The sequence below is a fragment of the Chlamydotis macqueenii genome, chromosome 26 (assembly GCF_036417535.1).
Source record: "Chlamydotis macqueenii isolate bChlMac1 chromosome 26, bChlMac1.mat, whole genome shotgun sequence".
Taxonomy (NCBI): Eukaryota; Metazoa; Chordata; class Aves; order Otidiformes; family Otididae; genus Chlamydotis; species Chlamydotis macqueenii.
In genome coordinates, this window is record NC_141581.1 from 5,666,554 (window position 1) to 5,680,323 (window position 13,770).

At 65.9% G+C, this 13,770-nt stretch overlaps 3 protein-coding genes across 4 annotated transcripts in view; 1 reads left to right on the forward strand and 2 right to left on the reverse strand.

Moving 5' to 3' along the window:
- The window catches only part of MPV17L2 (MPV17 mitochondrial inner membrane protein like 2), a 49,020-nt gene that overhangs the window by 19,396 nt on the left and 15,854 nt on the right, over positions 1-13,770 (forward strand). The window lies entirely within an intron of this gene.
- JUND (JunD proto-oncogene, AP-1 transcription factor subunit) lies at positions 1,818-2,958 on the reverse strand. Its single transcript, XM_086767098.1, has one exon. It carries the CDS (start codon positions 2,860-2,862, stop codon positions 1,891-1,893), a length of 972 nt encoding a protein of 323 aa, XP_086623224.1. The 5' UTR covers positions 2,863-2,958; the 3' UTR covers positions 1,818-1,890.
- LSM4 (LSM4 homolog, U6 small nuclear RNA and mRNA degradation associated) lies at positions 7,329-13,689 on the reverse strand. Its single transcript, XM_086767664.1, has 5 exons — positions 13,196-13,689; positions 13,008-13,049; positions 12,777-12,875; positions 10,220-10,403; positions 7,329-8,770 (listed from the first exon to the last, which is right to left on the reverse strand). Exons 1-5 carry the CDS (start codon positions 13,196-13,198, stop codon positions 8,682-8,684), a joined length of 417 nt encoding a protein of 138 aa, XP_086623790.1. The 5' UTR covers positions 13,199-13,689; the 3' UTR covers positions 7,329-8,681.

Genomic DNA, 13,770 nt, shown 5'->3' on the forward strand with positions numbered 1-13,770 from the left:
CCCCAGGCCATGCCGCCGCCGCCCCCCCCGCCCCGGGCCCCGCCGCCTTTATCCGCCCCGGGGCGGGGGGGTTGGGGGGGCGGGGGCCACCCCGCCCGCCGCGCCCCCTGCCGGCCCCGGGCCGCACCGCAGCCCCGGGACCCCGCGGGGGGGGGGCATCACCCCCCCCCCCCCGTGCCTCAGTTTCCCCCGCGCTCCGCTGCAAAACCGTGAGAGCACCGCGGGCACCGGCAGTCGAGGGGGACACGGGGCTGGGTGGGGACACGAGGATTTGGGCACACAGGGATCTGGGCACACAGGGATCTGGGGACACAGGGAAACAAGGATTTGGGGACATGGAGACTTCAGGACGTGGGGACTTTGGGACAAAGCAACCTGGGGACGCAGGGATCTGGGGACATGGGGACATCAGGATGGGGGGACTTTGGGCACACAGGGATCTGAGGACACCGGGATGCGGGGACTCAGGGACACAGGGATCTGGGGACACGGGGACATCAGCACGGGGGGACTTGGGCACACAGGGACGTGGGAACACGGGCACGTGGGGACGCGGGGACAACGGCCCCGCAGCTGGCGGCGGCCGCCCCGCCCGTCCCGGAGCCCAGCAGCGCACCGGGCCGCAGCACGGCGGCGGCGGAACATGGCTGCTTCCGCGCGGCGGGGGAAGGGCGCTTCCCCCCGGCGAACCACAGCCGGCCCGGCACACGCGGGGTCCCCGGGAGGGGACACCTCCCCCGCCACCGCCCACGGCGGATCCCCAGCGCGCCGGGCTCCCCGCCAGCCCGGGATCCTCGCTGCCGGCTCGGCTCGGCGTGCCGCGGCTGGAACGAGCCATGGCCGCCCCACAGCAGCCGGGCCGGGCGCCGCCGTCCCCAAGCGCTCGCAGGACGGCTCGGGGTGCCGGCGCAGGGCGGGGTGGGGTGTGCTGGTGACCCCCCCTCAATAGAGGCACCAAGCGCCACGGGGGTCCGGCAGGACAGAGCCACAGCCGGGACCCCCAGGAACCCTCCCCTCAGCCCAGGGGAACTGCCAGCACCCAAACCTTCCCCTCTCGCCCCTCCGACACCCCCCCACCCCCCTCTGGCACCCACAGAGCCCCCTAACACCCCCCGAGCCCCCCCCCCCCCCGCCCCAGGGGTAACCCCACACTCCTCACATCCCTCCCGCCCGACCTCCACCACCCCCCAGATACTCCCCCCCAAAAAAGGAGCCCCAGTCACACCCCCTCAGCCCAAGGGAGCCCCCCCGACATCCACACCCTCCACGATCGCCCGACGAGATCCCCCCCCCATCCAACACCTTCAGCAACCCGAGAGCTGTCCCCAAACACCCCCCCCCAGCGGGTAACCCCACAGCCCCCTCCGCCCCCCGGGACCCCTCACCCCCATCCCCTCTCCCGCCCCAAAATGGCAGCCGGCCGCGCCGCTTCCTGCCCGCGCCAGGCCCCATCCACCCCCCCCCCGCCCCTTCCCGCTCTCCCCCGGCGCAGCAAACAGCGAGAAACCGGTTCTCCGGATGGCGGGGTGGGGAGATTTTTTTTTTTACTGGGGGGGGTGCGGTGAGGCTGACTGGAATGTCTGGGGGTGCGGGGAAGTTGCGGGGTGGGGGGGGACGACGACGACTCCCCCCTCAGTCCGTTTGCGGGGCGGGAAGGCGGCCCGGGCCCCCGCCGTCCCCCCACCCCAACTCAGTCTCTGATCCGGTCCCCTCAGTCCGAATCCGCCCCCCCCCCCCCCCCCCTCAAGTCCGTGGGCCCGGTCCCCTCGGGCCCCCTCAAGTCCGTGGGCCCGGGGTTTGGGGGAGCGGGGCGCGGGGGGGGGGTTTGGAGGGGTGGGGGGGGGGAAGAGGCGGGAGCCGCGAGGGGCAGGCCCCACGGTCCCCCGTGGGTCAGTAGGCCGGCACCTGGTGCTGGTGCTGGGGCAGGAGCTGGCAGCCGCTGTTGACGTGGCTGAGCACCTTCTGCTTGAGCTGGGCCACCTGCTCGCGGAGGAGGCTGGCGGTGGAGGCCAGCTCGGTGTTCTGGCTCTTCAGGCTCTTCACCTTCTCCTCCAGCCGGGAGATCCGCTCCAGCTTCCTCTTACGGCACTTGGAAGCGGCGATGCGGTTCCTCAGCCTTTTCCTCTCCGCTTTGATCCGCTCCTGCGTGTCCATGTCGATGGGGGAGAGCGGCGGGCTCTCCCCGAAGCTCGGCACCTCCGGGACGATTTGCGGTTCGTCTTTTAACGGCGGTGGCGGCGGCGGCGGCGGGGGGAGCCGGGGAGGCGGTGCCGCGAAGGGGCCGGGGTCGGCGGCGTAGCTGACGGCCGGGTAGCTGCTGAGGTTGGCGTACACCGGGGGCTCCGGGGCCAGGCCGGCGGCGGGCAGCTCGCCCGCGCCGCCGCCGCCGCCACCGCCGTTGCCGCCTCCTCCTCCTCCTCCTCCTCCTCCGCCGCCGCCGCTCCCCGCCGCGCCGCCGCCCAGCTGGTTCTGCTTGTGCAAATCCTCCAGCGCCTTGACGAAACCTTCGGCGAACTCCTGCTCCTCGGAAGCGGCCGTTTTGGGGTAGAGGAACTGCCCGCTGGTCGGCGTGGTGGTCACCAGCCCGTTGGACTGGATGATCAGCCGCTCCAGCTCGGGGGACGCCAGCTTCAGCAAACCCAGCTCGGCCGAACCCAACAAACCGGTCGTCTCGCCGCCGGACGCACCCGGTGCTTTTAAAGCAGCCGCCGCCACCTGTTCCGGTAAGGCCATTCCCAAAGCGTCTTTCTTCATCATGGTGGCGCCGGGGAAGGGCAGGAGGAGCCCGCTGCTGCCGGAGGACGGGGCGAAGCCGCTGCCGAGGCCGCTCAACACATCATCATGGTAGAAGGGTGTTTCCATCCTCCTCCCCCGCCCGGCTGCGGGGGAAACGGGGGCCGGGGCGGGGGAGGGAAAAAAAAAAAAAAAAAATTAAAAAAAAAGAAAAAAAAAAAAGAACGGGGCGAACGCTGCGCCGGGAAGGGAGGGGGGGGAAGGGGGGAGGGCGGGGGAGGCTCCCGCCGCGGGCCCCGCTGCTGCGCCCGCACGCACACACACGCGTCTGCCGCCGCCGCGCGCCCCGCGCCGCCTTAAATACCCCGGGCCGCCGCGGTGACCTCACCGCGCCGCGCTCCCATTGGCTGCAGATGACGTCCTCGCCCCCGCCCTCTTTGTTATTTGCATGAGTGGGCGGAGCCTCCGTCCGGTAGGGGTGGGAGAGGCGGGGCCACGCCCACTCCTGGCACCCCCTCCTCGCGCCCTGTCGCCGGGGAAACCGGCCGGGGTAAACCGGACAACAGCGCGAGGGCCCCTGGGCTGACGTCAGGGCGGGGGGAGGAGGTCACGTGGTCCCGAGCGCGCGCCCCGGCGGGGCTGATGGGCACAAAGGGAAGGGCGGGTACCGGTACCGGGCCCCGCCGGTCAGGAAACAATCAAATAAATCAATAATTTAATACGTGAATAAATAATTAAACACACCGGGCCGCGCCGCGGGACCCTCCGGCACCTCCCGTGCCCCAGCCTGGCCCCGCGTGTCCCCTCCCCGCCCCGCGTTTGGCCGCCGGCCGCTCCCGGCAGCGCCGGGGTTCGCCCAGCCAGCACCGGGCACGGCACGCGGCGCGCCGCGGTCACGCCATCCCGCTTCCGGCCTGCTCCGGGGTCAACCGGCGGGGTCACCCGGGCCCAGGCCCTCCCGCTCAACCGGCAGCGGGGAAGGAGTTAAATGGCGGCAACGGCGGCGGCGGCGGCGCGCGTCACGGCCGGCCGAGCCCGCGGGCGGCTGAGGGGGTGGATCGGCGTCAGCGCTTGACGTCACCGTCCCCGCGTGGAGCCGCGGCGCGGGGGGAGGCCTCGCCGATGGCCGACGATAACCCCCCGGTGCCGGCAGGATGCGGCCCCCGCGGCACGGGCCCGAGGGTCCCGGGCCCCGCGGTGCGTGGGACGGCGGGGCCGAGGCGACGCTGAGCCGCCCCTAATTGCAGCCAGATGGTCCCGGGCCTGCGCTAACGAGGGCGATAAATCAGCGGTGTCGGCCGCGGGGGGCCCGGCGGGACCCCGTGCCGGCGGTGCCGGTGCCGCGCTGGCCCCACGCTCTCTGCCGTCCCGGCGCGGGCGAGGGCAGCGAGGGGCCTCTTCCCGGCCTGCCCAACTGGCGCAGCGTGGCTTGGCGCGGGGCACGGCGCGGGGCACGGCGCGGGGCACGGCGCGGCTCAGCCCTGGCCGCGGGGCACACGGGTGCCAACCGGCACAGGGCTGGCGCAGCCGGCGGGGCCGGGACACGCGGCGCTGGCGCCGGGGAAACCGAGGCACGGCGGGGCTGGGACCGACGGGGCCCTACCCTCCCCCTGCAGCTGCAGTTAATTAAATCTCAAATAAACACAGTTGATTAAACCTCAAATAAACCAGAGCGCGACCGAGCCCGGTGCCTGGGGTCCCCGACCCGGGGAGCGCGGTGGGGCCGGCGTCCCTGGGGCTGGGCGGGCTGGGCCGGCGCGGAGCTCGCAGGTGAAGCCGCCGTCCCCGTTTCCGCTGCGAACCCCGTCATTAGGGGCGCGGCTGGCAGCCGGACCGGCAGGTTCAGACTTTCCGTCCTGACGAAACCCGGCTGGCAAGGGACGGGGACCCGGCTGGGGACCAGGGCCGGGAGGGGGCGGCTCCCCCCCCCGCCCCGCCACTGCACCCCACGGGCATCGGCGCGCGCCCCCGCCACCCCGGCATCGCGACGCGGGCGGCGGCGGGGCGAGGCGAGAACTGGCGTTGGCTGTAGGCGCTTTAATCGGTTGCGGGGAGGAACGAACCGCCCCGGGAGAGCGGCTGGCCGGCGGCCAGGGACGCGAGCCATGAGCCGTGCTCCGGCCGGGCCCTGCCGCCCAAAATCCCGCTTGGCAGAACCCCGCCGGCATCCCTCCCCGAGGAGTCGCGGCACCGCGGGGCTCGTGCTGCCGTGTCCCCTCGCGTGCTTCTCCCCCGCCTCCCCGTCGCCACTCGTGCTCGTCCCACGCGTCCCTCGTCCCCAAGCCGGAGATGCCGCGGGACGTCTCGCCGGTGGCAGCCCGATGCCCGCAGCGAGCCGGCAGCTTAATTTTCCTAATGAGCGTTTAATGAGGGTCATGATTCAGCGGCCCCTTCCGCCTCCCCAGGAGGGCAGACCCGTGGGGAGCACGAGTGGGGAGCTCCCTGGCCACGGTGCCACCGTCACCTCGGCTGGGCCCGCCGCTGCTATTCCCAGAGGCGTCGGAGCCCGGCTCGGCCCCGCGAGCACCCCGTGAGTCACGCCGTGCCTTGCCACCTGCCAGCCGGATTATATTTACCCCAAAGCAGGCAGCGAGGATTTCGGATAAACCCACGCCGCCGCCGGACCTCAGCAAGGCACGACGAGCCTCGAGCGGGGCCGCGTTCTCCGGAGCATCCTCGCACCTCCGGTCCCCACGCAATTCCCGCTCTCCCCGGTTCCCCAGTCGCAACGGGATCATCATTCCCCGGCTCCTTTACGCCGGCAGTGCCTGATCCCGCTCCGGCCGGGAGCTGAGCCGCGCTGCCACTCAACGCCGAGGGCACGGACCGGACCCAGAGCACGACGCCGAGCCGCCGTGGGTGCACCCGCATCCCCCTGCCCTCCCGGCATGCCGAGCCGCCCCCGAAAAGGGAAGAAGGAGAGCGTTTGCCACCCCGGGACTGGCATCGCGGGCAGCGGGCGCGCAGGGGAAGCCGCCCTTTAGTCACCACCGCAGCGAGGGAGAGAGGAACCGAGCCGGGAAAACAAGAAGTCACCAGCCGCCGGCGCCGGCCTCCGAACCTGCGCCAGTCCCCGAGGAAGCCCTGACGGGCCTCCGACAATCAAACCCAAGAATTAAAAAGAAAAAAAAAAAAGAAAGAAAGAAAGAAAACACATTGAAAAAGGAAAAAGGAGGAGGAGGGTTTGACGTGTATTTTTAGTTGCTTAGCGCAGCCCTGAAATATTTCGGCAGCCACTCCCTCCGCGTCGCAGGCGCTGGTGTGTAACTATTCCTGTGCTGCCGCCCCGCCGAGGCACAGAAGTTATGAGTCACGGCGGGGCGGGCGGCAGCGCAGCGCCAGCTACGGCCTCGCGCCTGCACGGAGCTGCCACCGGCCCGGCCACCGCGCAAATGTCAGGGGAAGGGAGCGGGGACGGGTTTCCAGGGTGGCCTTTGCTGCGTCGTCCCCCCCCCCCCGCCCCGCCCTGCGCCCCAGCCCGTCTTTCCGGCCGGGACACGTTCGCCCTGCCAGGCTGCGCGCACCCACCCACGCCGGCAGCAAGGCTCAGACCTTTTTCCTCCTCTCTGGTTGTTGCTTTTATCTTGCTTCTCCCTGTTTTGGTTTTATTTTTGTTTTTTTTTTCCCCCTCCCCTCCAACTGTGGCTCACTCCCTCAGCTGCTACGGGGCAGGGTTGGAGCACCCAGACGCCCCTTTTTTTTGGGGCAGAAAGGCCCAAAGCCACAGGCGAGCGTCGCGTCGACGCCCAGGCTCAGCGCCTCTCTCGCGCGGAGCCATCTTCCACCCAACCTGCTGCCGCGTGGGACCCACTGCCCTCGGAGGGGCTGCGCCGCGGCTCAGGACGAAAAATATTCCTGCAGAGATGGAAAAAGGAAGGGGGGAAGGCAGGCGGGGAAGGCTGCTAAAGCCCGTGGTTGTAATTAAATGAAAGCAGAACTTAACGAGCTCCAGCGCCCGAGGCCCCAGAGCTTCGCCAGGAGATAAGGCGTACTTGGAGGACTCTACCCTGAGCCGAAGCCAAAGGTCCCATTGTTGCGGCGAAGATTTATCCGGCCAGAATAGACCTGAAATCCCGACAGCGCTGCCGTCGTTTCCTTTTTTTTTGTCAGCAGGGCGGCCGTAACACTCGGAGTTTCTGTGGCCGGAGGGAGCAGGTTGGGAAGGGAAAGTCTGACACAGGGCTCAGCCTGGGCTTTGTTAAAATGCCACACGGGCCCTCGCGTCGAGACGGAGCTTCCAGGAGGGAGGACACACGCGGCCCGTTCCCATCGCCTGGAATCGGCTCCTTGGCAAAAGCCAGCTCGCCCGGGATGGGAATCGAGTGCCGGCGCTGGCGGTTAACGCCTCACCGAGGAAAAGCGGCCGCGAAGAACACGTGGCTGCTCTTTGTTAGAAACCAAGAGGTTTCGCCCGCCCTGCTTGGGGTTTTATTACTTCTGTGGGGGCTCGAGCGAGGTTGAGGCGAAGCCGGCCGGCCACGGGGTCAGGCAGGGCTGGGCGCGTCGCAGACAGAGAGAGGGAGTTGTTTCGTAGAGATGGCGATTTATTCCTGCTCACCACCGCGCACGGGTTCTATAAACGTTAAAAAAATAAGTATTTATAAAAGCACGTTCTTTACTGATTTCAATACAGCGGTGGTGGCAGAGAGTAGGCTTCGATACGGGAATCGGTTGTAAAAAAAACAAAAACCAAACAAAACAAAAAAAATTGTTCAGAACAAGTCACAATTTCAGCTTTTCCCCCTCAAATTAAGCCGTTTCACACACTCGGGGGCTGAGCCACGGCCAGAGCCCCTTTCTCCCCCCCGCGCCCCCGCGCAGACGTTCCGTTCAGATCAGCCAGGGGATTTCCAGGTGCGTTTTGCTCACGGGACCCTGCACCTCGCGGGACGGAAGACCGGAGCAACCCGACTGGGAATTCACGGAGCTTTCCTAACCTACGGGAGGGACACGCTGGCCGGCGTCCCCGAGGAAAGATAATCGGCGACTAGGAAAGGAAGCGAGAAGCACTTCTAGTGAAGTCTGTCACTGGGCACCAGCAGAAATAAGCTCGAGAAATATCGTCAGGGGTCAGGACGTTGTGTCGCAGGCACAGAGTGGGGTAAAAAGAGATCAACTCAACAGCTCGGGTGCTTTTCAGAACAACAACAAAAAAAAAAAAGAACAAAAAAAAAAAAAAACTAAACCACAAATAAACAAGAAGTGGGGGGCACACCAGCCTTCCACAAGAAAACCCCTTCCTTTCCAGGAAGCTTCTAATCTGAAGTCAAATTAGTAATACGCTAATTGGGAAACCCTCATTTATCACAGAGCTCTCTTGGAAACAATCCTCGAAGGCCAGCGCAGCGTTCACCCCACGGTCTCCGGTAAGCCACAGGAGAGAGAACCGACTGGCCAGAAACAGAAGAGAAGCAATAGCTTAAACGTTTGTTGTTTTTTTTAAAAAAAAACAAAACCCGAACCCTTAAGCCTGCTTGGGCCAAGACACAATATCCTCAAGTTCCGTGTTTTTACACCAAAACACACCTGTCACAAATGCAACAAGTTTCCCAAGTTTCAAGTATTAAAAAAAAAAAAAAAAACTGGACAATCCAGGAAGCGTTTGCCTCCCTTCTGACACCGCTGGACGTGGTTGATCTTTCAAATTAAACCTGGTGACCCTGAAAACTGGAACAGTGCTTTCACTCTCAGGAGAGGGCAGAGCGCAGGTCCTTAACCATGAGCAATTTTTAAAACAAATACTTCCAATGACTTGCGGACTACAAGGAGCGAATAGCTCCGCTTTACCGGATTAAATGGCCGGGGGGCTTCCCAACGACACGATTCGGGCACGGGTCGCCTGAGGGAGAGCAGAAAGGTAACGCTGTTTGAGCGACGTGGCAATCCTGAGGTGATAAAAAACCAACCGGCGCCGCGGCACTGTCCCCGGCCAGGGCGCAGCCAGCCTCTCATTGCTTTGCTGATTGTCTGCCTGGCTTTTTTTCCTGCTGGCCTCTTCCGCTGCCCGGTATTCCTCGGCCGCGGCCACCGAACACACCTGCGGGGCGGAGAGAAAGAGCATCACCGTAAGCCGGCGGCGTCTGCCAGCCGCCGAGCCCACCCTCGTTCTTCCCTCGCTGCTCCGATCCGCCCCGGACACAAAGCAATCCCGGGCACCGGTTTGTATCTTGGCACGGAAGCGACAGAGGGATTTGGGATCTGCCCTGCCAGCCAGCCCCGCACCAAAGGCGGAGCCGGAGGAGACCCCCAGTCTGGGCACGGGGCAGAAGAGCTTCTCTGGAGCCGCTCTGGTTGCTTTGCCGAGGAGACGTGGCTAACCTAGAGGCAAAAAATAAATAAATACAAATAAAAGAATCCCTCCTAACCCTGCAGCCCTCGGGATGCTCGCGGGGCTCCGGCTGCTCCCAGCGACGCTAAACAAAGACTGCCTGCGCTCCTGAATCTGGCGAGCCGAGAAGTACAAACCGAAGGACAGCAGCGTCGGGAACAACAGTCCTTTCAGCCGCGCACAATCACGGCTTCGCCTCTGCCGGCTGGCCTCTCCACAAAATCGCCCTGCCATTTTTTTTTTTTCCTTCCCCCCACCCCTCTTCTCCTCCCTTCACATCTCAGTAACGAGAGCCAAACCTCTTAGCTAATTAGCTAAATGCCAAAGCTTCCCTTCAAAATATTCCATCAGCGAATTTAAGCGGCACATCCAAACAGCAGGGAGCTCCGCCTCAAACAGCGCTCGGCTCTGCTCTCCACAAGGTGGATAATTCCGCAGCAGAGAAAATATTTCAGCTCCGACGCCTGGCCAAACAACCCCATCCAAAAAAGCTGTTACGCCAAGCGCTTTGGAGGCCGAGAAGGAAAGGAGGAAAAATAAAGGCGCCTTCAGATTTGTAAAGGTCACTTTTGCATGCGTGGAGCTTCCAGGAGCTAGCACGGGCAGCGGGAATCGCGGGGAGCGGGAGACGCCGCACGTCGCGTGTCCCGGCGTGGCGCCACGGCCCCGGGTAGATCCCGGCCCTCCTACCAGGATTTCTCGCACAGTCACAACCCGGGTGTTCCGCAGAGAGGCTTTGCCCCTCGGTGCCTCAGTCCTCCTTGGAAAAGCTAAGATTTCCCGGGCCAAATCCCATTTTGTTGCGGCACTTGGGATTTTCAGCTCCTGCCGCCGCCTAAGCCTGTGCCGAGAGCAACCCCGGGGCTGAGCGAGGCGACCGCAGAGCCAAGACCCGGCGGGAGGGCGAGCAGGAAAGGAGAGAAACGGCTCTTGGGCCTCCAGCAGGACAGTTTGGGGAGAAAAGAGCGAACCCGTCCCCAAGCTGAAGCGCTGCGAGGTCACCTAACCCCGTGCGGTGGGGCGGGGAAGGAATTGCTCCCGGGTGTAAAGCCCAGGAGCAAGAGCCGTTCCTCGCACAAGAGGTGAAAGGTAAAGGCAGGGATCCCGCTCGCCCCTCTCCGAGCGGAAAAAAAACCCACAAAACGGGACGGTCGTTACCTCGTCCGGCACCTCCCACGCCGCGGCCCTTCTGTTGCTTCTGCTGTTGCATCCCGCCACGGCCTCTGCCCTTGGACACCACCTCCTCCTTCACCATGTCAATGATTTCGTCGGGGATGCGCAGGTATTTAATGGTGCTGCCGCGGATGTAGCACTCCGGCATTCTCCAGAACTTGTCGCCATCCTGTTGGGGAGCGAGGCGTTAGGCTACGAACGCGACCCGGGTGCTTTCGTATCGCTTTTGGGGCATCTGAGTATTTCCACCGCGCTTCTGGAGAGCGCAACAGCCCCGCCAGCCTTTCTGACAGCGTTATCTGTAATTAGCCACAAAAAAAGGGTTTGGTTTTTGTTTTTTGGGTTTTTTTTCCCCTCCAAAACATGTAGCCCTGCAACCTGGGGTTGGGGGAGGGCACTCAGCCGGGAGCGACCGTAGTTTCACTTTGTTCCACAACTGCCTCGCGGAAAACGAAGGAAGAAGGGGCTGAGGGAACCAGCACCTTCCCTTCCCGTGCGAGAAGGGAATTGAAAGCCGCGCTGGAGAGGCAAGGGCGGGGGTAAGCGACACGCAACGGCTACAAACAACAGCTCCGGCCAGGAAAAACGCAGCTGCGGCTGTGCGCGCGGCCGGGTTTCTTCTCCGGCAGCCTCAGCTGGGAGTCGCCTCGCTCCCTGGCTCCTCCGGGGCGTGGACGGAGCAGCGAGGCAGGTCCGGAGCCAGCTGGCTGCGGCGCGTGCCACCGGAGCACGGGAACGGAGCTGCGGAAAACGCGGAGCTCACAGACGACACGCACACACACACAGAAAAAGAAAGTTTTCAGGTGCCCGGTTACGGAGCAGCCGTCCCTGTAGGTTGTTTGGGAGTTGTTTACGCAGTTTCGGGGCTTTCCTGGGACGCGGCCTCTCAGGGCTTCGGCTGGCGCGCGCCGAGGGCGGCGGCGGGAACAGGAACCGAGCGTCGAAGCCCAACAACAACTCGGCCGCCCGTGATGTAACCGGGAGGAGGGACGGCGACCCGCCTCGCCCCCGCTCCCGCAGCCCCGGCTCGGCAGCGGCTCCGCCGGGGTTTGGCTGCCGCCGGGACGGCTGGAGCCCAGCGATTCTCCGGCGGCAGCGCGCGGACGAACCCCAGAAGAGTGGGTTAAACGAGAACGCCTCGTTCCTCCTCTCCGGGGATAAACCAGTCGGTCCCGCCCCCCTCCACCCCAGGAGTTATTTGGGGCGACTCTGCCTGTACAGGCAAGCCCTTCACGCGCAAGACGGGACAGAGAGAAGCCGTTCCCTTCCAAAAGGCACCCAGCAAACCCCACCCTGCCTTGGCTCGGGACGGAGCCAGGCTCCCCCGCTTCCTCGTTCCGCCCTCCCCGGAGTAAACAACCGTCCCCGGGGCCGGGGCTGCCGCTGCGCCGCCGCCCCGTGCCATCTAGCGGCCAGTCCCCCCCAGCGCCACCAGTACAACCCCGGCAGCGGCCCCAGCTCTGCATCCACTCGGGTTTTGGAAGCGTTTTTGGTGTTTTTAGGCGGGCAGAGGCACAGCTGCCGAGCCCCAGATCGCTCAGAGGGAATAAAAGGCGAGCTACAGCCCTTCCAGAGCGGACCACCGAGCCGCGGGAAGCCGCTTCCAGAGGAGAAGGGCGGCATCACCCGTGTCGTGGCACGGATAACGCTTTGCTGGCCGTTACCTCTCACTTCGACAGCGGTTCCTTCCCTTCCTGCCCGGCCAGCAGTCAGGGCGAGCCCACAGATTGCTAACCCCACCGCTCCGCCCCGGAGCTCCCTCGCAAACCTCACTCAAGACGTTTACTCTGGCGTATCGACGCACAAACGTGCCTCCACGCCCCAGCAACATCGCTCCAAACTCTCCTGTCGGGAGGACAGCAGGTACTGGGGGTCTGCAGAGAGAATTTTTCAGAAGGAGAGGGATTTCTGCCAGCCTCTCCCACGGAGCTCTGCCGTTCCGAGGCAGGGAAGGAGCCGGCAGCCGGACGGCCGTCGGCTGTTGCGCTTCCCACAGCGCGCGGCTGGCGGGGACAAGACCAGACGTTTCTGACAGAGGCCAAAGCCCGCAGCGCAGATCGCAATCTTCTGGAGCGCCTTTGGCCACGGGCAAAAGTCCCAGCCGGCGCAGAGCCCCGGCACGGGTACGCGAGAGGCTCCTCCGTTTCGACGCGGAGGGTCAGAGGGCGAGAGACGCGCACGTCAATGAAAAGTCAGCGCAGCGTTTGAAGCACAGCACGCGACAGACAGAGGGAAACCCAGCTCGGCATCACGGCCCGGCGTATCGCGCCCCCCTGCCCCGCGGAGAGCCCCCTCCCGGGGCGCGAACGCCGACGTAACGTTTCCGTGCGGGGCAGAAAGCCGCCCCCGCCCGAACGCGCGCTCCTTCGTCGTGGCTGTTCAAAAGAATCCTATTAAATTTGCGTTTCAGGCAGAAGCCGTGCTTCTGCTGGAGCTACAGCGGAGCCGGCGCGGCTGCAGGGCCCCGCGCCCTCGGGGGTGCTCCCCGGGGGAACGGAGGGCGCTGACCCCGACCGGTTTTCCCGGGACGCCCCGGCCTTACCCGGGACGTGCAGATGACCTCCCGCAGGTTGATGTTCATCCAGTTGTCGCAGCTCACCAGGTGCCCGTTGTACGTCTCCCCGTTCTTCAGCTCCACCAGCTAAAAGAGACGGGAGTCACGGGGGCGCCGGCCCAGCCCCGGTACAGCGATCTGCCCCGGTGTCACCCGCACGGTACCGGGGGGGGGGGGGGGGCTGCGGGACCGGGACGGGGCCGCGCTGCCGGTACTCACCATGGGGTGGTTCTGCGCCGTTTTCAGCAGGGACAGGGGCAGCTGCGAGAGGAAGAGAAGAGAGAGGCCTCAGGCACCGGCGGGGACCGGGGCGGGGACCGCGACCACCGGCGGGGAACCCCCGGGCTTGGGCTTAGGCCTGGGCCCGGTGCCGGGCCTGGGCCTGGGCTCGGCCCCGCTCCACTCACCATCGTGCCGGAGCCGCGAAACCGCCGCCGCCGCGCCGGGCGCTGCCGCTCAAACCGCCCCCGGTCCCCGCGCGGGGCCAATCAGAAGGCGGCGCGGGCCCCGGCGGAACCAATCAGAGCGCTGAACCCGGCCTGGGCCGTAAAGCAGAGCCGCGGCGCCCGGTCCGCGCCTTTACGACACAGCCGCAAACAGAAGTAGCCGGGCGGGAAGCGGTGGCGCACTCACGGTGCCCCGGCGGGGCACGCGCCGGCTTCCCGGGGTCCTCTGCGGCCGCTCCCGGTACCGGCGGATCCAGGCCCCGGCTCGTGCTCTCCCCCAACCCCCACCCCCGCGGCCTTCCCCGGGGTGGGTGGGGGGGGGAACGAAGGAAGGAGACCCCCGAGCGTGGATCGGGCTGAGCGTTTCGTAACGGTTTAACCAACTTCTACCGGGCGCCGCTCGACGGTGAAACGGCTCCAGGCCCTGCCCCCGCCGACGGCCCCACCCACCGAGCGACTTCCGGCCCGGCGGCGGAAGCGGGGGCGGGGGGGGGGGTATGGGCCGCTCTAGGCCGCCGGGCGGAGCGCGCTCTATG

Bases quoted from the DNA above. Each gene is read 5' to 3' on its own strand.
- JUND (XM_086767098.1), bottom strand. From the start codon at position 2,862: ATGGAAACACCCTTCTACCATGATGATGTGTTGAGCGGCCTCGGCAGC.
- LSM4 (XM_086767664.1), bottom strand. The intron at 12,876-13,007 runs GTGAGTACCGGC...CGTCTCTTTTAG, and splicing joins CGGCGCAGAACCACCCCATG to CTGGTGGAGCTGAAGAACGG. The intron at 8,771-10,219 runs GTAACGACCGTC...TCCGCCCCGCAG, and splicing joins CGTGGGAGGTGCCGGACGAG to GTGTGTTCGGTGGCCGCGGC.